Raw genomic sequence first — 22,131 nt, forward strand, 5'->3', positions numbered from 1 at the left:
AAAATTAACACTTAAAGTAGAAAAAATCAGTTCTAACATCACAATAGTAATTTTCATTCAAAATTCAATAATTTGTGACAATCACTTTGAATTTTTGTTTTTATATTTATACAAAGATACTGACGCTTACTGCAAGAATCTTCTATGCAATGAGATTAGAGAAGTTGAAGAAGAACGTGAATTCGCATAAAACACTTTCACTGTATGAACGGGAGTTGAAAATGTAAGTTTAAAATCCCAACCCTTGTAAATATGCGCATCTTGAATATTCCTCTCAATCTGAAAAGAAAGAATAAAATTCATTAAAAAAAAAAAAAATTTTCTAATGATCACAATTTTTTTAAAATAATTAATTAATGATTTTTAATATACAAATACATTTTGTAAAACAATAATCTTTTTTAGATTACTAGTCATTTGTCAAAAAACAATTATTATTTTATATTGTCTTGCTGTAAAATTATTGTGTATTACAATTAATTGCAAGTCATTGCTTTTTAATTTTGTCATCTATGTATAAAATAGACGTGTACTGTGCATTTGCAAAAATAGTCTCAACAGTAAAACATCGTCTCAGATCTATAAAAATAATTTTTTTTTATTTGTGATATTTATTAAAATTTGTTTAAATAAATTTTAATTACAGTTTTTTTAATTTAAACAAATTTAAAAAAAAAAAAAAAAATGAATCGATGGATTGGAAAAGTGGCCGTAGTGACTGGTGCTTCATCTGGCATTGGATTGGCAACAGCACAATATTTAATGAAAGAAGGAATGATTGTCGTTGGATTAGCCAGAAGAAAAGCGAAAATGGAGGTAAAAATAATACAAGAATTAATTATTTTCATTTTGTATTATAAAAAAAAATATTTAAAAAAATTTATTTAATTTTTAAAATTAAATTTTTTTAAAAAATGATTTAATTTTTAAAATTAAATTTTTTTAAAAAATGATTTAATTTTTAAAATTAAATTTTTTTAAAAAATTATTTAATTTTTAAAATTAAATTTTTTTAAAAAATTATTTAATTTTTAAAATTAGATTTTTTTTTAAGTTATTTATAGGTCTGTCGACAATGATTGTAAATTATTTTTTCAGAATCATGAAAAATAATTTAGAAACATTAAAACCGCTAATAAGTAGCTATAGAAAAATTAATTGAAATTTATATAAAGCGATCTGTATAATTAATTAGCTATAATTTCTGAATACGCTAAAAAAATTAGTATTATAATTATATTTTCTTTTTTTTTTTTTTTTAATTTCAGAATGACATGAAATCTTTTAAAGGAAAGGGAAAATTTTATGCCTATGAATGTGACATTTCAAGTGAAATAAAAATTGCTGAAGCATTCAAATGGATAAGTAGCACTTTGGGAGGAGTTGATGTGCTTATAAATAATGCTGGACTTATGACCCCTGCAACAATTTTTGGTATTTATCAAATTGAAATTTTTTTTTTTTTTTAAATTTAATTTTTTTTTATTTATAAATTTAATTTTTATATAAAATAATTTTTGAATAATTAAAAAATATATTAATGTAATAAATAAATAAAAAAATTTTTAATCAACAGATGCGGATAGGGATGTAATGAATAAAATAGTTAATGTGAATATTATGGGATTATTATATTGCACAGTGGAAGCTGTGAAACTAATGAAAAAATCGGGATCAGAAGGACATATAATTAATATAAACAGGTTTGTTTTTCGTTCTAAATTTTTATCTATAAAAATTTTCTTAATCCTAATTAATAGTTTACGTATATTTTTAATTTTTTTTATTAAAATATTGTACTTTTAAGAACATTTTTCTAAGAAAAAAAAAAAAATTTTTTTTGAATTATTTGTTACAGCATTCTTGGGCATAGAGTTTTAAGAACAACTGATACATTTTTTAATGTTTATCCAGCAACAAAACATGCAGTCACTGCATTAACGACAACAATGGAAATAGAATTATTAGGAACTAAAATAAGATGTACGGTGAGTAAAATTTATTTAATATTTATTATTTATTTAATATTTAATTATTAACAATTTATTTAATTTTCATTTTAATTATTTAATTTTCATAGAGCATCAGTCCTGGTGTGGTTCAAACTGAAATTTTTGGAGCCAACGCTGAAGATAAAAGTTTTGCTAATAATATACTTAATTTACCTGCATTACAATCAGAAGATATTGCTGATGCTATTGTTTATATTTTGGGAACAAATCCTCGTGTTCAAATAACTGAATTGACAATTAAACCTCTCGGTGAAGTGTTTTAAAATTTATTAAAAAAAAAAAATTTTAATTATAAAATTATGTATCCAATGAATAATAATAACAATAACAAATAGTGTAACGATTTAATATAATAATTAAAAATATTATTAAAGAAGAATTATTAAAACAGTTCAATGTTATTAAAATTATTATAACGCGCGTAATATTAATTTTCAAATTTACAATTTTTGAATTAAATGATACTTATTGGTTGAATTCAATTTCAAATACTACCAACTGTTTATACGTTATTTGAATATTTAAAAATTTGAAAAAATAAACATATATTATTGCTTAATAATAAATTATTTAATTCTAATGATTTTTTTTTATATTTGATCATTATTTATAATACATATTTAATAAAGAAAAAATAAAATAGAAAGTAATTATTTTCTTTAATTAGAAAATGTTGGTACTACTGGCGCAATGATTATTTGATCATGCGCATTAGTGATCGCAAAAGACAGCTGAAAAAGTGACAAAAATGGAAAGAAATTAGTGTTTTGTGATCCCACACGATACTTGATATCTAAAATTAGTAAGAATAATAATTATCAATTTATAAAATTAATGCACAATGGCTGGTGGTAAAACTGCTCAAGGTGGATTTCAACCGGTATGTTTACTTTTTAAAGATTGAAATTTCGAACTTTGTTTTAAAAAAAAAAAGAAACTTAACATAAACATTTTAAATTTAGGACTCAGATGTTCATATTACCTTTGAGGATCAACAAAAAATTAATAAATTTGCAAAACAAAATGCAAAAATGGAAGACTTTAAAGAGGAACTAAAAGTTAAACAGGTATTTTCAATATTTTTATCTAATTTTTACCGCATGCGAGTTCTTAACCTCAAAATTACTTTACTTGAAATTAATGATAATAAAAAACAATTTACGTATACTTTAACAATTACAATTTAAATAATAATAGTACATATAATATTAATGTGTGATTTTTTTTTTGTTTTATCATTAGAGTGATCTTCAAAATTTAGAAGATGCTTGTGACGAAATTGCCCTTCTAGATGATGATGTTAAAATTCCATTTCAATTTGGAGAAGTTTTCATAGCTCAAGGACTTGAAAAAACTCAGGTAATTTTAAAATATAAAATGACAATTACACAAAGAACTTTAAAAAAAAAACTGCAAATAAAAGAAAAATTTTTGTTTTGCATAAAATTTAATTATTACTTTCTTATTTTCTTTAGAGCTCTTTAGAGCAAGCTAAAAAGAAAAAGCAAGCTGAGATATCGACTTTGGAAACAAAATGTGCCAGTCTAAAAGAAGAAATGACTGAATTAAAAGCACAATTATATGCCAAATTTGGAAGTCACATTAATTTAGAGGCAGAGGAAGACTAAGGATTGCATATATCATTTACAGTAAATAAAAAACAGAGCACATAATAACCTTTTATACAGTATATTTAATTGAAACAAAATCTTCATTACTTTACAATTAAAAACAAATTATTTACAATAAATGTATACTTTTCTCATAATACTCACCAAAAAAGGATTAAATTGGAAAATTCAATTTTTCTTAAAATATTTATTTAAAAAAAAAAAAAAAAAAAAAATATGTTCCACACTGAAAAAGAAATAACGATTAATTTTTAATTCTAGGAAATCGAATCAAAAAAGAAGCTTTTTTTGCATAACTGAAAAAATAAAAATTACTCTAAATTTTTTTTGATAATAAAAAAATGGATTTATTTAATTTTTGATAAATTAAATCTTTTCCACTTTAATCTATTGTATACAATATTTATCTTCAATGGTAATTTGAATTTTGCCAATTCTATTTATTGACGTAATAAGCTTTCCCACTACCTTTCTCCTGAGGATAATTTTAGTTTCACCTCGTAGCATTTTACAATTAGTACGTTGACCGCTCTTGCCCATTTAGCTCAATTTTAGCCCTAGACGCTTTTCAGCTGTGCAAAGCGCGGAATTTTAATAGTAGCGAATTAATAGAAATGTAAGTGACAATATTCTTTTTAATTAAGACGCAAATAAAAAATATTGTCGATAATTTTAAATTAAACAATTTATTCCAAGTTTCAGATTTATAAACTATTTTTTATATTATTTTCTTTTTTAGTGAATATTGTTAATTTTCATTTTAAAAAAGGAGATGGAATTAGTAAAAACACTAATTTTTAATTTAATACAAAATAATTCACAAGCGGGTTACGGATTACAAAAAGAAAGTGAAGCACTGATTAGTTATGTTTTGCAAAATATGTCCAAATCGGCATTACCGGATGTGGAGCCAGAAATTAAAAACGAAAAAAATTCATTACATTACAGAAATGAAGGTAGATTTATAATTTTTTAAATTAAAATCAAAATGAGATTTATTTTTTTATAAATTTTTAAAATAGGAAATCAACATTTCATTGCTGGCAATGATTTAGAAGCAATTGAGAGTTTTACAAAAAGTCTCGCTTATGCGGACAGTGAAGAATTAATGGGCTACGCACATGCAAATCGTTCGGCGGCTTTGTATCGTAAAAAATTTTATAAAAATTGTCTAATTGACATTGATGCCGCATTATCACACGGCTATCCAGAAGAGAAACGAGAAAAACTAAAAGAACGTGGCCGAAAGGCATTAGGAAATTTAATGAATTCATCGGGAAATTTTGAATCGTTTGATCCATTTGAAAATAATAATGAATCGAATAATAAAATAAAGAAAAAATTCCCCTTAATACAAAATGTTATACAAGATTTGGAAGAACCAAAAGATAATGAAATAAGAGAAGATTTTTTATTACCTGGAACATCAAAGACACAATCACAATTTTTAATAAATGATAATAAAGAAAATCTTATACTCACACATGGTCCAAGTGAAGAGACACCAGTTGTCAGCAATGGTGTTAATGTGAGATATTCAGAAAAATATGGACGTCACATGGTGGCAACACAATACTTTGAACCCGGTGACATCATTTCTGTAGAAGATCCATTTGCTTACGTTATTTATCAAGACAAGTACATTTTTTTTCAAAATTCAATATAAAAAACAATTTAATATTTACATTTCTTAAAAAAAAATTTTTTTTTTAGATATTATACACATTGTTTTCACTGTCTGACAAGAAGTTATAATTTAATTCCATGTTCAAAATGTCCAATTGCTCAATATTGTTCAGAAAAATGTAAACAATTAGACTGGAAACTTGCACATTGCACTGAATGTTATATTTTAACATTATTGTCAAATTTACTGAATATTGATAGAGATAAAATTCGTATGCTTTCAAAAATTGTAAGATTTCTTATAATTGCCACTTCAAATGGCACAGGAATTGACAAATTACGTGAGGATTTGAAAATTGCAGAATCTAATACAGGTTTTGATTTAATTGTTTAATCAATAAAGGAGTGTGTGAAAATAAATTTCAAATTTTAAATTCAATTCAAATTATTGGAAAATTTATTTAAATTCACTTTCAAAATTCTTTTTTTACGACAAAGAAGAAAATGTAAATATACCTTTTTCAGATAGAAGAACATCAGGGTTTACAGAAAATGATATTTTTGATAGCACAAGTGCCAAATCGGCTTTAAGTCTTGCAACAAATATGTCAGCAAGACTACCAATTGGAATTAGTGCATTTGCTTGTCTCTCAGCATTAGCCACAATGCTTTTAGCAACGAAAACTAAATTTTTTGGTAATAAATACCAAATGGATGAATTAAAAAAAATCAGCAAATTACCGGATATAACATTTTGTGGAAGTATTATGTTTAGAGCCAGTGTTATTATGTCTTCCAATAGTTTCTCGGTAAAATTTCTGTAAATTATTTATTTATTATTATTATTATAATAAATTAAATAAATAAATTTAATTTTGAATTTAGATACAACAAACGCCAGGAGTCAAGGTCGGTTCAGGTCTTTATATTGTGCACAGTTTGTATAATCATTCATGTGCTCCAAATACATTGAGACATTTTGAGGGATTAACAATGATAACACGTGCATTGGAGACAATTTCTCCGGGGGATCAAATTTTTACAAGCTATGGCGGAGGACATCAACACATAGCACTAATTGAAAGACGAAAAAAAATGATGGACGATTATTTTTTCAATTGTGATTGTCCAGCTTGTATTTCAGATTGGCCAACTTATCGTGAAATATTACAAAATCATGTGGGATCAATATCAAAGAACAAAGAACTCGTGGAAAAATTATTGCCATTTAAAAAGAGATTACTTAAAAATAAATATGATATTGATGCAGCTAAATGTATTCTTAAAATTTTGTACAAAGAAGCAAAAATGCCATGTGAAGAAATCGTTCATGGAATGCAATATCTAAAAAGCTATTATTTAGGTAAATTTTATAATATTTGAAATCTTTTTTTTTTTTTCTTTAAACGCTGCTTGCTCACTGTTCGCACAACATATTTCACTAATTGAAACAACTTTTTTTTTTTCATTCTTCTATTCTAGCTTTATACATGTTATCAACAATCGCTACGCTTCAAAAAAAAAATTGTTTTTTTCTTATGTATAAATATTATATCGAAAAAATTTGTCAATTCTATCAGGTTATCTCAATAAATACAGCTGCTGGTCTTACAAAACTCGTTAAATGCACATCTGCTATGAAAAAAAAAAAAAAAAAAAAAAATATTGACGTCTACATGCGGTTTTTTAATCCCTCTCATTTTAGCTTGCACTTCTATTTTCTTGTTTGTCTGAGAGTTATATTATATGCAATTTTTAGTAAGTGATTAATATTATTAATTGTGATTAAAAATTAAAATAAGAACGCAATAATTATCAACAGATATACAAAAAAAGCTGGTAATTTGACATTCACGCGTAGATATAAATTAAGAAATTTTTATTTTATTTTCTAGATCCTGATCACTGTGAAATACCATTTTAACCATAAAAATACATAAAGAGTAAGTATATAGATATATATATAAATAACTGGTTTATGAGTACGACATTTATTAAGGACATACATATTGTTTTTATGCGTATCAACACAATACAATTTATGTCTTTAAAGAAAATATTTAAATAATAAATTTCAAGTCTATTCCAAATTGAATGAAAAAAAAATAATAATTTTTTTTTTACACCTGCACTCCTTATTTATTTAATTGTTTTCAATTCGAAACAAATTAATTTCATATACAAATTATGTTCTTAATTCATGCAAATCTTAAAGAAATTGATTTCTTTACAAAAAATAAGTAATATTTAATTTAATTCTGAAAAAGTACTCACTTTAATTGAAATTTTATATAAATGAATTAAATGTGCACACAACTAAATAAGACATTCTGTAGTGGAAATAAAACATTAAATATTATTTTTCTTCATACAAATGTATAAGTAATCTATTAATTACTTAGCGAAAAATATGTATTTTTGCGAGAAGAACTTTTCAAAATGGAATAATTGTTTACGTATTTTTCATTAAGTTTTTTAGATTACGTTGAAAAATAAAACTAAATACTTAAAATGTAATATTTCCCGCAAATATTTAATGAATAATAAAAAGGGAGTATAATTATGTGACAATGCATTTGTCTTTAAAGTGTAAACGATACCTACTCACTAAATTTATTTTATATTCAAGTTATTTCAAAAGTAGTCTAATTAAATATTTCAGTGATAATAATTCACTTATGAGTGTAAATAATTTTTTGTCGTATGAAATTATGCATGTAAAACTTTTTTTCTTTCTATCCGTTATAAAAACGTGTTTACTACAATATATTTACTGCATCAATTTGTCTACACTTTAAAAAGAAAAGCAATTTTGCATGGTGATTAGATAAATTTAAAAAAAAACTCATCAGTATCAAAATATAAATTGGTTAAAAACGACCAATGTTGGGAAATGCGGCAAATAGTGGTGCAGATGTTGTTGCAGGTGATTGTGGTTCTCCAATGCTTTTCAATAAATTTCCTTGTAAAAGACTGTCTAGAGCCTTTTGTACAGTTGGATCATTGAGAAGTGGCGATGGAGTGACCCCTGATGTTGTAGTTGTTGTCGTCGATGAAACGGCGGTTGTTGAAGCTGCTGGGCATAATATTGCTTTCATCAAGTTTTCAGTTGTGAGCACAAAAAACAGCATTTTTATCACACTTATATCACTTTTTCGACACCAATTTTTTTTTTAATGAAATATTAAATTGAAATTTACCAACAAGTAAGCAAGTTATTCATATTAGTAGATTATAAAAATTTTATATTTACAAAAGATTATTTTATCAAGTGAATGTAATAATTAAAAAAAAAAAATATTTGTGATTGCAAACATACAGTACTTTAAATTAAATTAGAATGACTAAAAAATTGAATCAATAAAAGTTTTTCGTTACCTTTATAACTTGCTTAGTTCCTAGAGATTCGTCTCTGTTTTCACAACACGAGTAAATACTGATACTTTTTTTTTGAGTACCAAAATGAAAACGCGGAAATTTTTTAAATTGCGCACGAAATCTGCTTGGTTTGTTTTTTAAAAAAAGGCGCAAATAAACCATTTTGCACTGAATAAATTGCGATAATAAAAAAAAGCCTATATAGATACTTGAAAGAAGAAACAATATCATTAACGTAAAATGCAAATCCCAGGCAGATTTATTTTGCGAAACGGATGTAAATCCTTTTTAGTAAAATAATCGCTTTATCCTGCAATATTGAGAATATGCAGTTTTATAAAGCAGTAAAAACGCGACACGAGAATATTTAAATTATTAAAATTGCACGAAAATTCGTGAATATTGAAAAAAAATATCGAGTCGTTGATAAATTCAACGATTAAAAAATCCACGGTGTTAAATTTGAAAAAAAAAACCTAAAATTCGCGTTATGTATCATGAATACTATTAAAAAAATTTGTCACGTCATTAAAAGGCGTCATAAAACTTGAAATATAATTTTAAAAGTATTTTTAAAAACATGAATTTGTTACCCGATCCCCAAGTGGTTGAAGGTACTGGAGCTGGTGTAGGAGCTGGAACTGGACTCGGCGCTGGTCCAGTTGTATTTGTCTTATTACTATTGAGAATGTTAAGAATTCTTGACTGTAGTTCAGCTTGTTTTGGATCACTGACTGATAGTGTACTTGTATTATGTAAATCTTTTGAATCTCCAATTTCAATTTGTACTTGCTCTTCTCTTTTTATTTCCAAATATTTTATTATCCTATCGTATTGAAGAACCGTTAATTGCAAATTGTCAGCTAACATATTCAATAGCACTTGAACAGCATCAGGATGACGATCATTATTGCTAGGAATATTTAATGGAACCGAACGATTACCAGCTTTACAATTAGCAAAATCACGTGCAATTAAATTTATCGCATCTTCCACGGGCATATTTCTGTGTTCTGAAATCAATTATTATTATTAGTTTTATTATTTTTGTTTTTTAATTGTCAATCGCGGCTTTCAAATTGAAATAGTTACCTTGTGGTAAGCCGTGTAAAATATTTAATGTTAAAGAACGATGTTCTTGATTAACAGGCATGATCACCACTGCGTATAAACAACCTCTACTTGCAATATTTCCAAGTACTCGACTTAGAGGAACTTCTTCATTTGGAAATAACAAATCTACCGTCAGTCCTATTTTTTTAAGACGTGATTCAATTACTTCAGCATATTCCCTAAAAAAGGAAAACAATTTTTAAAACAAATTTTTAGTGAATATTTTTTGATTTAACAATTTGTAATTATACTAACGTCAAGGATTTGTTAACAACAATAATCTCACAGTCATTCTTTTCCATTTGTGCCGGAGGATAATCAGAAGGTGGTACAGATGGCCTGTAAAAATCAAAATAATTATAATTTTATAATTAAATTAAAATAAATAAAAAATCTTTACCCAAATTGAGGTTTATAATCATCGTAACGATTTCCATCATTGAAAGAATCCCGACCGAAACCAGGACCTCCTCTTCCTCCCATATTTGGTTTACCCATATCCCAGTCACGTCCACCCATGTCGTCCATACGATTATTTCTATTTATTGGACTGCGATCTCTAAAACCAGGACCACCCGGACCTCCCTGATTACCAGGACCACCAGGTCCTCCAGAATTATCCATATTTTTTCGATTTTTGCCACCTCTAGAACCACGTTTTCTACCGCCGCCGCCACCTCCTCCTCCACCACCTCCCATACCTTGATTTAACATACCACCAGGTCGATTAGGTCCACCTCCACCAAACTGATTGCCACCTCTATTTTGATTTCCACCTCCAAATGAATCATTACCGCCTCTATTCTGATTACCCTGTCTGTCATTATTAAATTGATCATTATTATCTCGACCTCCCATATTGTTGTCATTAAATTGATCCCCTCGATTTAATGATTCATCACTTCCTCGCATTGATGTATTTTGAAATGAATTATCATTTCCCATATTTGAATTTCCACCGCCAAAATTCTGATTATTTCCCCGAAAATTTTGATTTCCACCTTTAAATGAATCGTTTCCAAAACCAAATGGTTTTGGTCCACCTTGTCTATTCATTCCGTCGCCCATCCCTCCTCCCATACCGCCGCCAACATTTCCTCCCATACCTCCTCCGCCACCACCCATACCACCTCCTGGACCATCCTGCTTCGCAGGTTTTACATCTAAAAACACATATTTTAGGTTAGGTACAATAATTTTTAACTTTTTATTCCAATATATATTTATTACATACCCATTCGTCTTCCTTTAAACATTGCACCGTTTTCACTCTGTATAGCAGCTCGTGCAGCTGGCTCGTCATCAAATTGTACAAAAGCGAAACCACGATTTATTACTGATCCCACAACTGAACCATACTTTGCAAAATGTTCTTCAAATTCAGCTCTGTTTAGAGTTTCTGTCTGCAAATGTCCTACAAAAATTCTACTACTGGCTGTTGCTGGATCCTTTAAAAGTCTATTAGCCATAATTTACCGTGTCCGTAAATCTAGTTAAAATGTATGTATATTAATGAATTTTACTAATTATTACATTAAGTTATCAATTTTACTTAAAATCGTAATAGTTGAAAATTTTCAACTTTCTAATTTTTCAATCATTACAAACATAAGAACTATGTTGCAAAACTGATTTTCAAAAAATAAAATAGTTATAAATAACATTAATATTGACAGTACAAGAGAGAATTAGAAATTAAGTACCAAAATAGAAAATATTAAAAGTACTTTAAAGTACAAATATTTTCTGTTTATAATTTCAAAAATTCAATCTTTTTTCTAATAAAACATTTTGAATTTTATTGAAGAATTTGTTAACATTTATAAAATAGACAATTAAGTAAATTTATTATAGAGAAAAAAATATAAAGAGTAATTTATCTCGATATAAAATTTTTAGGTTATATTTTAAAAATTTAGGCATTATTATTATTTGCTTATACTTACAATTTCAATTTATAACTTTATGTTTTAAATAAGAAATCTATTTCACTAAAAACAAAAAAATTTACCTTTATAATAAATTCTTTCTATCGAAATTCTTAAAGCATCACCAATTATTAATATATCAATAAGCAGCCGCAATTACAACACATCAACAGGGTGATGAAACTGAAATGATGTAAAGACAATTTACCCTAGTTTACGTCAATACTTACAGTGTTATACGTAGTTTCTCTTTTGTAAATATACAATAATACTTGTTTTAATATATAAAAAGAATTGTTTTAAATATATAAATAAAAACAGAAAGGAAGTAGAAAAATAGAACATTTATTTTATAAAGCAAAACTTATCAGAATGATGAAAAAAAAATTATGAAATTGGTACAATTTTTTTTAACATATAAATTGCATATTCTATTTTACAACTTGTATTATAGAAATATTTCTGTTGTATTTTAATACAACTGTATTTTAATATATAGAAATTATAAACGATTATTAATAGAAAAGAAAATTAGTTTTTTGTAGTAAAAAAAAAAACAAAATACAGAAAAGTTAATCAAATAAACAAATTTTTAGACACTTTTCCTTTTTTTTTTATTGATCCATTTTTTCAGGAATTATATCCACTTTTGCATTTTCTGCATCACCCATTTTTGCTTCAATTTTATCATCCATTTTTGTATCATTTATTTTTTCATCAACCGCATCATCAATTTTTGAATCAATCTCGCTGTCATTTTTTAAATCAACTGCATCATTTTTTGCATCAACACCAGATTCTATATCAACAATTGCAGTATCATTTTTAACATCAATTGCTTCGGTAGAATTTTCAGAATTCTAAAATAAGTCATACATTAATAGAAAAGTAGATGATTAATAAAAAGAATTAATTATTAAAAGCAAATACATACCTTTTCGTTACTTTTTTGTTGTGTTGGATTGCACATTTCTAATAAATTATATTTCTTGTATGACATATAATTAGGAGCTACAGAAATAAGACAAAAACCACGTATTGCTTCAACAATCACAGCTATTTCAGGATTCTTTAAATCAGCTTTGTTTCCTGGATTCTTTTTTGTAATTATAGCAGCCAAATCCTCAATAACTTCACTTCTTTGGATATTACTATTACTGTGTCGACTTTAAAATAAAGATATTAGATAAATTAGAAAAATAAAAATTATTTGATAAATAAAAAATCTTACTTACTTAAATACAATACTAAAAGTCTTTGGTTCTTGTGAAAAGTATTTTTCCAAAACTGCATCAGCTTTAGATCTTAAATCATCCATAAATGCTTTAGTTACAATTTCTACGGGTACTAATCTTAATAAAAATCTGGAACGTTGCTGTTTAGTCTCATATACATCTTTTATAATACTCATTGCCAATGTTAATGGATCAGAAACTGTTGTTTGAATAAAAAGAACATTTTTTACTCCAGTTTCTATTACCTAAAAAAAAATAAACAAACATATTTAAGATATTTCATTTTAATTTACAATTCAATTAAATGGAAAATCGTTACTTGAAATTTTTTTTTCGATCCTTTTTTTGCATCAGCTTGAAGTTCATCAATTTCTTTACTTAAAGCAGTTGAAATATCATCATCTTCTTGAGAATTTGTTTCATTATCATTCTGTAAATAAAGGCACATGTTTGAAAAATTATTTGATTTCATTTAAAAAGAAATATAACCTCAAAAAAAATTAATAAAACATATATATAAATATTTATAATTTTATACCTGACATTTTTCTATGCCATTAAGCTTATCAGAATATTCATTTAACAATTTATAAACATCACGAATGCAGTCTTTTTCTCGAAAATTGCACGTGCACAAGAATCCCTTCATACCGGGTTCAAATGAAAATTGTTTTCGTTTTTTATAATTATTACTGTACCAGTTTGTTTTTCTCTTATTTGAATCCATAGTATCAATAATTTCAAATGATATATGTTTTCAGTCAAAACTTTTTAATCAAAAAACGTTTTTTATATATAAAAAAAACACGCAGTTAAAATTAACCTATTGTTTTGTCTTCTGCTTTCTATAAATTCATCACTAGGGTTGGGTAGGTGTAATAGATCAAATTTTTATTTCCCGCCTTTATACAGTATTTTACGTAATTTTCCTAGTTTTAAAATTTAAAAATAAGTAAAATATAACTTATATTAAGGATTAATTAATTAATTTGAAGAAAAAATTCTTTTCTTAGTGTTTAATTCATAGAAAAGTTTTTTTTTTAGATTAAAAACTAAAATGCAAAAGGACTGAATTTGCTTTAAAAAAATACACTGTACACATATTTTTTTTGTTGTTCAATAATATTTTGTAAACTATTCTTTTTTTTTTTGGAGAAATCATTTTAAGTTGTATTAAATTATTATAATTTTGAAATCATACATTTTTATTGATTTTTGACAATCAATACTTAAACAAAGTTTAATCTAATTATGTAGATTACTTGCACAGTACGTTGACAACCGTAGATTAGATTAATTACTAGACGACGGCAACGGTTTAAATATATATGTATGTATGTATATATATATATTTATTTATTTATAAACTTTCTCATATAGACCTTTTCATTACTGCTAGGAAAACTCAATGTAGTGTAGTTAAAATTTTTTTTTTTCATATAAACTTAAATTTTTTTTTTTTTTTTTTTTTAGAGCAGTAAATATTTTTAATGAAAAAGCTTATATGTTCCAATAATCAAACATACTATGAACTAATTTGAAAATTTGTAAAGAAATTTAACACAATATATATAAAAAAAAAAAAAATAATCAAAATACTAAAAAGTGACTTAATTTCACAATTTTGTAAAAAGAGAAAATTACGTTCCAAAATAAAGAATACGATTACTAGGAAACATGGGAAGATGTATCTTATTTTCAATTCACATGTTATCACTAGTGTGAATCATCGGTTTTAAATTTTGCATATGTTTATCCATGTAGATATTTCTTTCATTCATCACATCCTCGGTATGTTACTCTGCAAAAAAAGAAGTTAACAGTTTTTTTAGATAAAATAAATCTTGAGAAAATAAAATAATGATTTTATAATAATTTTAGTTACCTCTGTTTGTCACCATGACGACGAGAATGACGTCTACCATGTGCTCCAAGTGTAAAATGTTTTGTAAGCGTTGGATTCGTTCTGAGTTCTCTCGCTTCTGTTTTTTTTGCTTTTTCAACTTTTTCCATAAACTTTTCAATAAGTTCGGGACAATTTAAATTTTCCTCTGGCTCCCATGTGTCGTCAGACGACGAGAAACCCTTCCAACGAATAAGAAATTCTCTCGATTTATTTTTCTTGAAATGAACTTCAATAATTTTTTCCACTTCAAATTCTTTATCTTCATTGTCATTGTCATCACCTTCCTCTTCTGTGCCTTTCGTTTCTTAAAAATAAAAATAAAAAATCATAACTCTTTTGTAAAAATTCTATTTTTTAAAATAAAAAATTTTTTTTTTATTACCTTCATCTTTTTTAACTTTCTTGGAAGACTTCTTTCCTTGTTTACTTTTTCCTGATTTAGGTGTCTTCTCAGCTGGCTTTTCCTCTTTATCGTCATCACCAGCTTCAGCTAAAAATTCTTCAATTAATTGTGGACAATTCAAGTCTTTTTCTTGCTCCCAGGTATCAGAATCTTCTCCATAGCCTTTCCACCTGACCAAAAATTGACGACGACCTTTAATGGTACGTTGCGCAACTACTTTTTCCACCTAGATAAACAAAAATAAAAAATACTCTAGTTACAGATAATGTAAACAGTCAACATAAATACAGAAAATAAAATGCAAGCATAGAAAAAAAATAACGTTAAAATATAAAATAAATTCATTAAATCTTACTTCATATTCGTCGTCCTCATTGTTTTCATCATCGGTTGCAGGTTTTTCTTTTTCAACAGGTTTTTCATCTTTCTTGCGACGTTTTGAAGAACCTCCTTTACTATTGGCGGTTCCATTTTCCTGTTCGCTTCCGGCCGGCTTCTCTTGACTCTCATTATCAGCGGATTCATCAACAGATTCATTTTGTTTTCCCCGAGAACGCGATGAGCGTCTCTTATTATTAGATTTTGACTTGCGTGATGTTGTTTCTGATTTTTCACTATCAGTTTCATCCATTTCGTTATCAGAAGTCCGCGTGACGCCCGAGACGCCCGACGCGACGCCATTTTCTTCCGACTCTCCGTCGCTTGTTTCAGACTTCCTCCTTTTTCCTTTCATACTTAATTTTCGCATGTGCTTTTCACTTTAATAAAAAATGCGCTACAAAGAGCTGTTCTTTGAATTGTTATTAACAAACGTAATTTTCTTTACTTTTTATTTTTTTTACAAGAAATTAATATTTCCTTCCTTCAAATGTTTTTTTTTAGGTTCATATAAGTTGAATATTGTATATATATATATATATACATATACACCACGAATGTATTTTCTATAAGAAAAAAATAGTAAACATGAAAAATTAAAATTAAACTCACAGTGTGTAAAAAATTTTTTTTTTAAAATATTACAAATATTAAATTTTTTATTGAAATTAATTTTTGATAAGAAATAATTTGTTTTGCCGCGTATACACAATCTTTACACCTACCTCCTAGTTTTCCTGTTAAACGATATACACTAACACATTATCGCAGACCCGCCAATGTTGGCGAATATTTGAGTCGGAGATTCCGACAATAGACGAAACATTACGAAAATGAACGATCATCAAATCATTTTTACCAACATTGGCACATTAACTACCAACTTAAACTTGTTACTATGCACGTGATTTGTTTATTTTGGCGCGTTTATTTGATTAAGCTAAATGTGAACCAATGAAATTTGTCTAAATGTTTAACGTAATTTTTTTTAAAAATTATTTACAAACTTTATGTTTGAAATATAATATTTAATAAAATTATATAATAAAAATGATGACTTTTTAGTCTATTTTTATTAATTATCTATTTAATGATTTATTGAAAAAGGTTAAAATTTCGCGCATTATTAATTCGCAAATATAGTAACGGTTTTTTAAAGTATCGATCGATTTTACTCGTTTGTTTACATTTGTTACCTCAGCAACTGCCTTTTCTATTTTATAATTCTTTATTACATAATAAATATTGTACTATTGAAATTTTTTAGTACAAAATTATAGTTAACTGAAAATTAAATATTGTTAAATTAATAAATATGGCAAAATCCATTACTACATATGAAAAACCAACACCTCATATTGGTAAAATAAAATAATTAAAATAATAATAATAATAATAATAATTAATATTTAAAATTTTATATTAATTTGAAATTTCTTTCATTAGGATTACCTGATTGGTATACCAAGCAATGGGAACTTCAAAAAAGTGCTGAAAGTAAAAGAGCAGATGCATTTAATTTAAGAAATTCAGGTAGAACAATAAGATCGGAAACTCAAATAAAAACAGAATGGGACACTCAATTAAATACAATTCGACTCAACGACAGGTTAATTATTAAATTAATTAATATATACATTAATAATAAAAAAAAAATAATAAAGTAAATTAAAAATAATAAAAAAAAAAAATAAATAATAATAAAAATAAATAATAAATAAATAAATAGAATAAAAAAAAAATGTTTTCTTAGTCTAAATAGAAAACTAAAAATTTCAGAGTAACTGAACTATCTCGCTGGGAGAATATATTTCAAAAATTACTCGAACACATAGAAACGGAAATTTGTCTTTTAAAAGATGGAAAATCTGATGCCGAGAAGGAACATGAATTTATTAATATACCATTGCAAATTACTTCTCAATGCATATCAATGCGAGATTGTCGAAGAGGCACTGAATTGACTTATGACGATGGCGACACAGAATTGAAAAAAGAACTCTGCATTTTAGAAGCAGCAAAGAAAACACTAACAAACAAGTATTAATTATTAAAAAAAAAAAAAAGAAAATTTTACAAATACCTTCTAATTAATTTTTTAATTTCAGAATACAAGCCGCTTGGGAAAGATTGAATCGTCTGGAAAAAGTTAAATTCAATCTCAATTTAGAATTACAAGACAAACACGAAGCACTTGAAATTGATCGAACAAATTTTACATTAAATCGTACTTGTGCCAATATCAGTTACAAACCAAATGCATTGAGAATGCCAAAAGAGTATGTGAATTTGTTTTTCTTCTATAAAAATAACAAAAAATAGAAAATAATTGCAATTCTTTTACAGTATGGTATCTTATGAAACATGGTTGCAGCATTGTCAGCATGTAAAACTTTCAGCTGACAATGAATTAGAAGATATGTACAATTTTAGAGAATCTATTCAAGATGCAAGAGATAAAACAAGAAATGATATTAGAGCTCAACAAGATTTTACAGATTTCACATTGAGAAAAAGAATTTATCAAACACAAAAAGCAAGAAATGAACTCGATTGGCAGAAATTGAAAGTAAAATTGTTTTTTAATTATAATAATTTTTTTTTTATTATTCATTAATTTAAAAAAATAATTTTTAATAGATGCAAAGAGAAATGGAAAAATTACAAAAAGAGATAACACTTTTAGATGAGGCGATTTTTGCAAAAATAGATTCTATTAAATGCGTTGAGACAAGATTGGAAAATCGAACATGTCGTCCTGGTTTTGAATTGTGTCGTGATCAAAGTCAAGATGGATTAAAGCAAGAAGTATTACAATTACGGCAAACTAAACAAAATTTAATTAACGAAATAAACAATGCCAAGTTAGTATTCATTTTCTTTTGTATTTTTACTTATAATTATTTATGGGGGAAAAAAAAAATTGTTTTTGAATTTATAGAGCCACATACAACAATTTAGAATCACTGTTGAATCGAATTAACAAAAATTTAGAAGATAAACAACATTCATTGATGACTGATATAATGTGTTTGGATAATCGTTCAACTTTAAAAGTTGGCGATCGAGCACGACTTACTAATGAAACGGATCGAAATATTGTCTTAACACACATGAACAAAGAGATTCCTCTAGAAAATTAAGACAAATTTTTATTCATACTGTACACATATATATAAATTAATATCACTAATATTCAAACCTTAATTACGAGAAGACATGCTTATAAAATCTGGATTTGCTTTGAGTAACGTATACTCAAATATAAATTTGTCAGTCAATTTTGGATATAATGTTTTAACTGCTCTTGTATGTACCTCTCCTGTTTTCAATGGATCACCATGTTTCATTTCAAACATTGTATAATCTATCCATAAATCAGGTTTGTGTTTACCAAATTGCATAATTGCTAATTCAAAAGCAGTTCGTGTATTTTGTACTGATATTTTTGGCTGCATAATTTCAATTTCTATCATTTTTTTATGCAATTCATAAGAGAATGGTGGTTGCTGAGTAATTGAGTTATAAATCTTTCGAGTTTCTGAAATATCTAAAAAAAAAGGAATTTTAAATTATTGCAAAATATTTTTATTTAAAAAAAAAAATAAAATCCTTTTTGCTCTTATATTCTTACTTTTTGTTAACACTGCCCATTCCAAGTACAATGGCTTCATTTCTTTTGCTACATTTAGAGGACCAAAAAGAGCAGCTTGAAAAAATTCTTGAACTTTATCTGGATTTTTAGCCTGTACATGTAATAATTTTGTTTTCCACAGGGGAAATGATTTTTCTCCCAGTTGCTCTGTCGCTTGCTTAAATAATCCATTTGACAATTCGTCATCATTTGTTGTAAGATGATAATTTAATCTTAAATGCCAAAGTTTTTCATTGTTTGGAAAACTTTCAGTTGCCCAACCTAAAACTTGGACTAATTTTGATTGAGTGTTGTCATCCTTTTTATCAGTACTTAGCATCTTAATCTATAATAAAAAAAAAATAATTCACATTTTAATTAAAATTAATATTAACTAATAATTAATTACATTTCTTACCCAATATAAGTAATGACGTTCTTTTAAATTTTTTGCCTGATGACCTTGCGATAAAGCTGTTTTTAATAATTTTCTTTTAAGATTAGGTAAAGATTCATTTTCTTGATTAATCTCTAAAAGAAAATCAATGTAAAGTGACCAGATTTCTTCATTTCGAAGTTTTTTAACAGCTACTTGAAATATTTCATTGCAAGACAATATACGATCTCTTAGTGATGGTGCTTCTGTTGAATCAACTTCCATAGCCATATTATTAACACTCGCTGTTTCTAATAATTCACGTCTTGCCATTGTATCCCACAATAGGGGCTCGTTAGAATATTCTTTTACCATGTCACTGAAAAAATATATTTTTTTTTAATGAAACTGAAAAAAACTGAAAAAAAAGAAATAACTTACCTGACAATTCTATTTTGTAAGAATTCTGTATTCTCAAATTCCTTTGTTAGATTTAACAATTCAATGATAAATTTAATATCCTTAATTCTTTTAAAAGCTTGCTCATAAATGACTTGAACTCGTTTCCATTCTTTTGGAGTTTCGCTGTCTTCTTCTGTTGATTCTTCTTTTTTCTCACTTTCATTGCGTTTTATAAGAGCTTCTTTTAACTCTAATCTACATTCACAAATAAAATAAATAAATTATGCCTACATATGAATAAATTCTATTTTCATAAAATGAAACTTACTTATACATGTCCATGAAAAGTAATGTGGAATTTGGATGAAAATGTAAACCACGTAATAATAGTTGTCTTGCATTTTGCAAATCTTTACTTTCTTCTATTTCCCATTGTGAGGCAATGTGCCAACATTTTGGTTTATCCTGATGAATTAGCAACATTTTTCCGAGCATACGACCAACGCAACTTTGAAATCCCTATAAGAAAAAAAATATTTTGTAAATCATTTTAAAATGTCTTGTACAATAAACAACACAATATTACTTACAACATTTTTACAAAATTTCATATAGGCAATCCAAAATCGTACATCATCTTGAAAACGATATATAGCCTGTTTATACAATCGATTCACTCTGTTCGCAATAGAATAATCAATACTTGACTTTTTTTGAGTGATACCAAGTTTCTAAAAAAAAAGCACTCATTAGTGTAAAATTATGTATTAAGAGAGAAAAGAAAAAAAAAAAAGTCGAATATAATGGACGCGATAAACACGTGGCCTTAAATGTAATTATAAGAATTATTCTTGATAAAATATATTTACTTCTCTCCGTTGTTTGACAAGTTTTAAAAGATCCATTTCATATTGTATGTATCTTAAATAATCTTCTTTACATTTTGTGTGTCTCTCAATTTTATACTCATGCTCTTTTCGTTTTTTAGCTATACCTCTGAAAATTTTAAATAAACTAATATAATAAACATTATATTAAAAGGGAAGATATTATATTAAAAGATTAAGTTTATTTTTCAAATTAATAATAAAATAACAATTTAATTATTAACAAAATTCAAGTCACTCTGGTAAATAAAAAAACATAACCTATACATACCTGACTTCATTTTTATCGAATAATTTAATTCTCTCCATCTGTTCGAGTTCAAGAATCATCTCCTCGCATCTTTTTTCCACAAATTCAGCCATTGTGATCTAATTATTTTATTAAAATCAATCAAGCTAAATATTGTAAAATATAGAAATTTTTCACGTGCAAGTGCAATGCTAATCACTTTTGACAAGGTTGGATAATTATATCGAACAGGGTTGAGTAGTGTCAGCAGTAGTTAAAAAAAACCATTTGAATTTTACCGCCAAATTGTTTGGAAACTTTTGGACAAATCAATTGTGAATGGAGCCTTAAGGTGCTTATATACCTCAAATTTCGATCAGATGAACATTATTTCTGGACCGTGAAAATGCGTGAAAAGTCATTTTCACGGCGGGTATTTTTGAATTGTTTTATACAAAAAAGGTTTTTTTAAGAAATATAATATTAAATAATTGTTTTAATATGTAAGAACACTTTAAAATAGTGATAGAAAGATGATTTGATTAAAAAATTTAGCAAATTTTGCTTTAAAACGTTTTCTGCTACAAGAAAGTATAAAATGACGATGTTTGTGAAATGGTTTGTACAGTGTACATGTTTACATGTTTCTTTCAGTTATTCGAAACAATTAGTTGAATTTAAATTTATTTGATAAACATTTCAACTTACCGATTTATTTTCAGCACTCATTATTTATTACAAATTAAAAAGAACCGACATAACATAAACAAAACTCTGAGAAACACTCACAAGGAAGAAGCACTGTACAAACCATTTCACAAACATCGTCATTTTACACTTTCTTGTAGCAGAAAACGTTTTAAAGCAAAATTTGCTAAATTTTTCAATCAAATCATCTTTCTATCACTATTTTAAAGTGTTCTTACATATTAAAACAATTATTTAATATTATATTTCTTAAAAAAACATTTTTTGTTTGAAACAATTCAAAAA

General features: G+C 26.3%; 8 protein-coding genes across 16 annotated transcripts; 4 read left to right on the forward strand and 4 right to left on the reverse strand.

Moving 5' to 3' along the window:
* Positions 1-91: 91 nt before the first annotated feature.
* Positions 92-11,890, reverse strand: LOC127285659 (nuclear receptor coactivator 5). 6 transcript variants are annotated; one of them, XR_007843622.1, is made up of 9 exons: positions 11,772-11,890; positions 10,995-11,249; positions 10,867-10,923; positions 10,161-10,830; positions 10,016-10,099; positions 9,740-9,939; positions 9,241-9,660; positions 5,126-5,241; positions 92-279 (listed from the first exon to the last, which is right to left on the reverse strand). XR_007843622.1 is itself a non-coding variant. In XM_051311786.1 (8 exons), exons 2-8 carry the CDS (start codon positions 11,227-11,229, stop codon positions 275-277), a joined length of 1,671 nt encoding a protein of 556 aa, XP_051167743.1. In that variant the 5' UTR covers positions 11,230-11,249; positions 11,772-11,890; the 3' UTR covers positions 92-274. The 6 variants fall into 6 exon arrangements, 4 of the variants coding, with proteins under 4 accessions (XP_051167743.1, XP_051167742.1, XP_051167741.1 ...); XR_007843623.1 differs by lacking the exon at positions 92-279 and adding an exon at positions 3,767-4,215; XM_051311786.1 differs by lacking the exon at positions 5,126-5,241.
* LOC127285664 (farnesol dehydrogenase-like) lies at positions 546-2,391 on the forward strand. Its single transcript, XM_051311792.1, has 5 exons — positions 546-816; positions 1,269-1,434; positions 1,577-1,703; positions 1,859-1,988; positions 2,081-2,391. Exons 1-5 carry the CDS (start codon positions 685-687, stop codon positions 2,273-2,275), a joined length of 750 nt encoding a protein of 249 aa, XP_051167749.1. The 5' UTR covers positions 546-684; the 3' UTR covers positions 2,276-2,391.
* LOC127285665 (prefoldin subunit 4) lies at positions 2,725-3,815 on the forward strand. The gene is made up of 4 exons (XM_051311793.1): positions 2,725-2,892; positions 2,975-3,079; positions 3,255-3,371; positions 3,488-3,815. The coding sequence occupies exons 1-4, from the start codon at positions 2,854-2,856 to the stop codon at positions 3,638-3,640; spliced, it is 414 nt and encodes a 137-aa protein (XP_051167750.1). The 5' UTR covers positions 2,725-2,853; the 3' UTR covers positions 3,641-3,815.
* Positions 4,111-7,402, forward strand: LOC127285658 (SET and MYND domain-containing protein 4-like). 4 transcript variants are annotated; one of them, XM_051311778.1, is made up of 8 exons: positions 4,111-4,259; positions 4,383-4,599; positions 4,666-5,281; positions 5,357-5,643; positions 5,795-6,078; positions 6,155-6,632; positions 6,752-7,027; positions 7,165-7,402. In XM_051311778.1, exons 2-8 carry the CDS (start codon positions 4,416-4,418, stop codon positions 7,191-7,193), a joined length of 2,154 nt encoding a protein of 717 aa, XP_051167735.1. In that variant the 5' UTR covers positions 4,111-4,259; positions 4,383-4,415; the 3' UTR covers positions 7,194-7,402. The 4 variants fall into 4 exon arrangements, with proteins under 4 accessions (XP_051167735.1, XP_051167737.1, XP_051167736.1 ...); XM_051311780.1 differs by lacking the exon at positions 6,752-7,027; XM_051311779.1 differs by lacking the exon at positions 7,165-7,402 and having other exon boundaries at positions 6,850-6,944.
* A 127-nt stretch (positions 11,891-12,017) lies between the features above and the next one.
* Positions 12,018-13,771, reverse strand: LOC127285662 (THUMP domain-containing protein 1 homolog). The gene is made up of 5 exons (XM_051311789.1): positions 13,462-13,771; positions 13,243-13,353; positions 12,924-13,168; positions 12,623-12,854; positions 12,018-12,548 (listed from the first exon to the last, which is right to left on the reverse strand). Exons 1-5 carry the CDS (start codon positions 13,648-13,650, stop codon positions 12,303-12,305), a joined length of 1,023 nt encoding a protein of 340 aa, XP_051167746.1. The 5' UTR covers positions 13,651-13,771; the 3' UTR covers positions 12,018-12,302.
* Positions 13,772-14,554: 783 nt separating this feature from the next.
* LOC127285663 (uncharacterized) lies at positions 14,555-16,491 on the reverse strand. The gene is made up of 5 exons (XM_051311790.1): positions 16,336-16,491; positions 15,588-16,176; positions 15,212-15,458; positions 14,809-15,133; positions 14,555-14,724 (listed from the first exon to the last, which is right to left on the reverse strand). Exons 2-5 carry the CDS (start codon positions 15,978-15,980, stop codon positions 14,697-14,699), a joined length of 993 nt encoding a protein of 330 aa, XP_051167747.1. The 5' UTR covers positions 15,981-16,176; positions 16,336-16,491; the 3' UTR covers positions 14,555-14,696.
* A 273-nt stretch (positions 16,492-16,764) lies between these two features.
* LOC127285661 (tektin-2) lies at positions 16,765-18,753 on the forward strand. The gene is made up of 7 exons (XM_051311788.1): positions 16,765-16,971; positions 17,057-17,219; positions 17,390-17,650; positions 17,719-17,889; positions 17,957-18,179; positions 18,251-18,474; positions 18,552-18,753. The coding sequence occupies exons 1-7, from the start codon at positions 16,926-16,928 to the stop codon at positions 18,751-18,753; spliced, it is 1,290 nt and encodes a 429-aa protein (XP_051167745.1). The 5' UTR covers positions 16,765-16,925.
* LOC127285660 (U3 small nucleolar RNA-associated protein 6 homolog) lies at positions 18,743-21,384 on the reverse strand. Its single transcript, XM_051311787.1, has 8 exons — positions 21,181-21,384; positions 20,892-21,018; positions 20,613-20,753; positions 20,351-20,541; positions 20,062-20,277; positions 19,663-19,999; positions 19,245-19,590; positions 18,743-19,160 (listed from the first exon to the last, which is right to left on the reverse strand). Exons 1-8 carry the CDS (start codon positions 21,270-21,272, stop codon positions 18,814-18,816), a joined length of 1,797 nt encoding a protein of 598 aa, XP_051167744.1. The 5' UTR covers positions 21,273-21,384; the 3' UTR covers positions 18,743-18,813.
* Positions 21,385-22,131: the final 747 nt, after the last annotated feature.

Source organism: Leptopilina boulardi, unplaced genomic scaffold, assembly GCF_019393585.1.
Source record: "Leptopilina boulardi isolate dan_hultmark-lab unplaced genomic scaffold, ZJU_Lbou_2.1 LbouV2_337, whole genome shotgun sequence".
Lineage (NCBI taxonomy): Eukaryota > Metazoa > Arthropoda > Insecta > Hymenoptera > Figitidae > Leptopilina > Leptopilina boulardi.

Coding starts and splice junctions, on each gene's coding strand:
- LOC127285664 (XM_051311792.1), top strand. CDS start 685: ATGAATCGATGGATTGGAAAAGTGGCCGTAGTGACTGGTGCTTCATCT. Junction 1,435..1,576: donor GACCCCTGCAACAATTTTTG/GTATTTATCAAA, acceptor TTTAATCAACAG/ATGCGGATAGGGATGTAATG. Junction 1,989..2,080: donor GAACTAAAATAAGATGTACG/GTGAGTAAAATT, acceptor TAATTTTCATAG/AGCATCAGTCCTGGTGTGGT.
- LOC127285665 (XM_051311793.1), top strand. CDS start 2,854: ATGGCTGGTGGTAAAACTGCTCAAGGTGGATTTCAACCG. Junction 2,893..2,974: donor CTCAAGGTGGATTTCAACCG/GTATGTTTACTT, acceptor TTTTAAATTTAG/GACTCAGATGTTCATATTAC. Junction 3,372..3,487: donor AAGGACTTGAAAAAACTCAG/GTAATTTTAAAA, acceptor TATTTTCTTTAG/AGCTCTTTAGAGCAAGCTAA.
- LOC127285658 (XM_051311778.1), top strand. CDS start 4,416: ATGGAATTAGTAAAAACACTAATTTTTAATTTAATACAAAATAATTCA. Junction 6,633..6,751: donor TCTAAAAAGCTATTATTTAG/GTAAATTTTATA, acceptor CTTCTATTCTAG/CTTTATACATGTTATCAACA. Junction 7,028..7,164: donor TATATTATATGCAATTTTTA/GTAAGTGATTAA, acceptor TTTATTTTCTAG/ATCCTGATCACTGTGAAATA.
- LOC127285659 (XM_051311782.1), bottom strand. CDS start 11,229: ATGGCTAATAGACTTTTAAAGGATCCAGCAACAGCCAGTAGTAGAATT. Junction 9,940..10,015: donor GTTGTTAACAAATCCTTGAC/GTTAGTATAATT, acceptor TTCCTTTTTTAG/GGAATATGCTGAAGTAATTG. Junction 8,346..9,240: donor TTCAACCACTTGGGGATCGG/GTAACAAATTCA, acceptor TATTATGCCCAG/CAGCTTCAACAACCGCCGTT.
- LOC127285662 (XM_051311789.1), bottom strand. CDS start 13,650: ATGGATTCAAATAAGAGAAAAACAAACTGGTACAGTAATAATTATAAA. Junction 13,169..13,242: donor GATCGAAAAAAAAATTTCAA/GTAACGATTTTC, acceptor ATTTTTTTTTAG/GTAATAGAAACTGGAGTAAA. Junction 12,549..12,622: donor AACAAAAAAGTAACGAAAAG/GTATGTATTTGC, acceptor GACTTATTTTAG/AATTCTGAAAATTCTACCGA.
- LOC127285663 (XM_051311790.1), bottom strand. CDS start 15,980: ATGCGAAAATTAAGTATGAAAGGAAAAAGGAGGAAGTCTGAAACAAGC. Junction 15,134..15,211: donor GAAAGTTAAAAAAGATGAAG/GTAATAAAAAAA, acceptor TTTATTTTTAAG/AAACGAAAGGCACAGAAGAG. Junction 14,725..14,808: donor CGTCATGGTGACAAACAGAG/GTAACTAAAATT, acceptor CTTTTTTTGCAG/AGTAACATACCGAGGATGTG.
- LOC127285661 (XM_051311788.1), top strand. CDS start 16,926: ATGGCAAAATCCATTACTACATATGAAAAACCAACACCTCATATTG. Junction 17,220..17,389: donor ACAATTCGACTCAACGACAG/GTTAATTATTAA, acceptor TAAAAATTTCAG/AGTAACTGAACTATCTCGCT. Junction 17,890..17,956: donor GCATTGAGAATGCCAAAAGA/GTATGTGAATTT, acceptor ATTCTTTTACAG/TATGGTATCTTATGAAACAT.
- LOC127285660 (XM_051311787.1), bottom strand. CDS start 21,272: ATGGCTGAATTTGTGGAAAAAAGATGCGAGGAGATGATTCTTGAACTC. Junction 21,019..21,180: donor TTCGATAAAAATGAAGTCAG/GTATGTATAGGT, acceptor TAAAATTTTCAG/AGGTATAGCTAAAAAACGAA. Junction 20,278..20,350: donor CTTTTCATGGACATGTATAA/GTAAGTTTCATT, acceptor TTGTGAATGTAG/ATTAGAGTTAAAAGAAGCTC.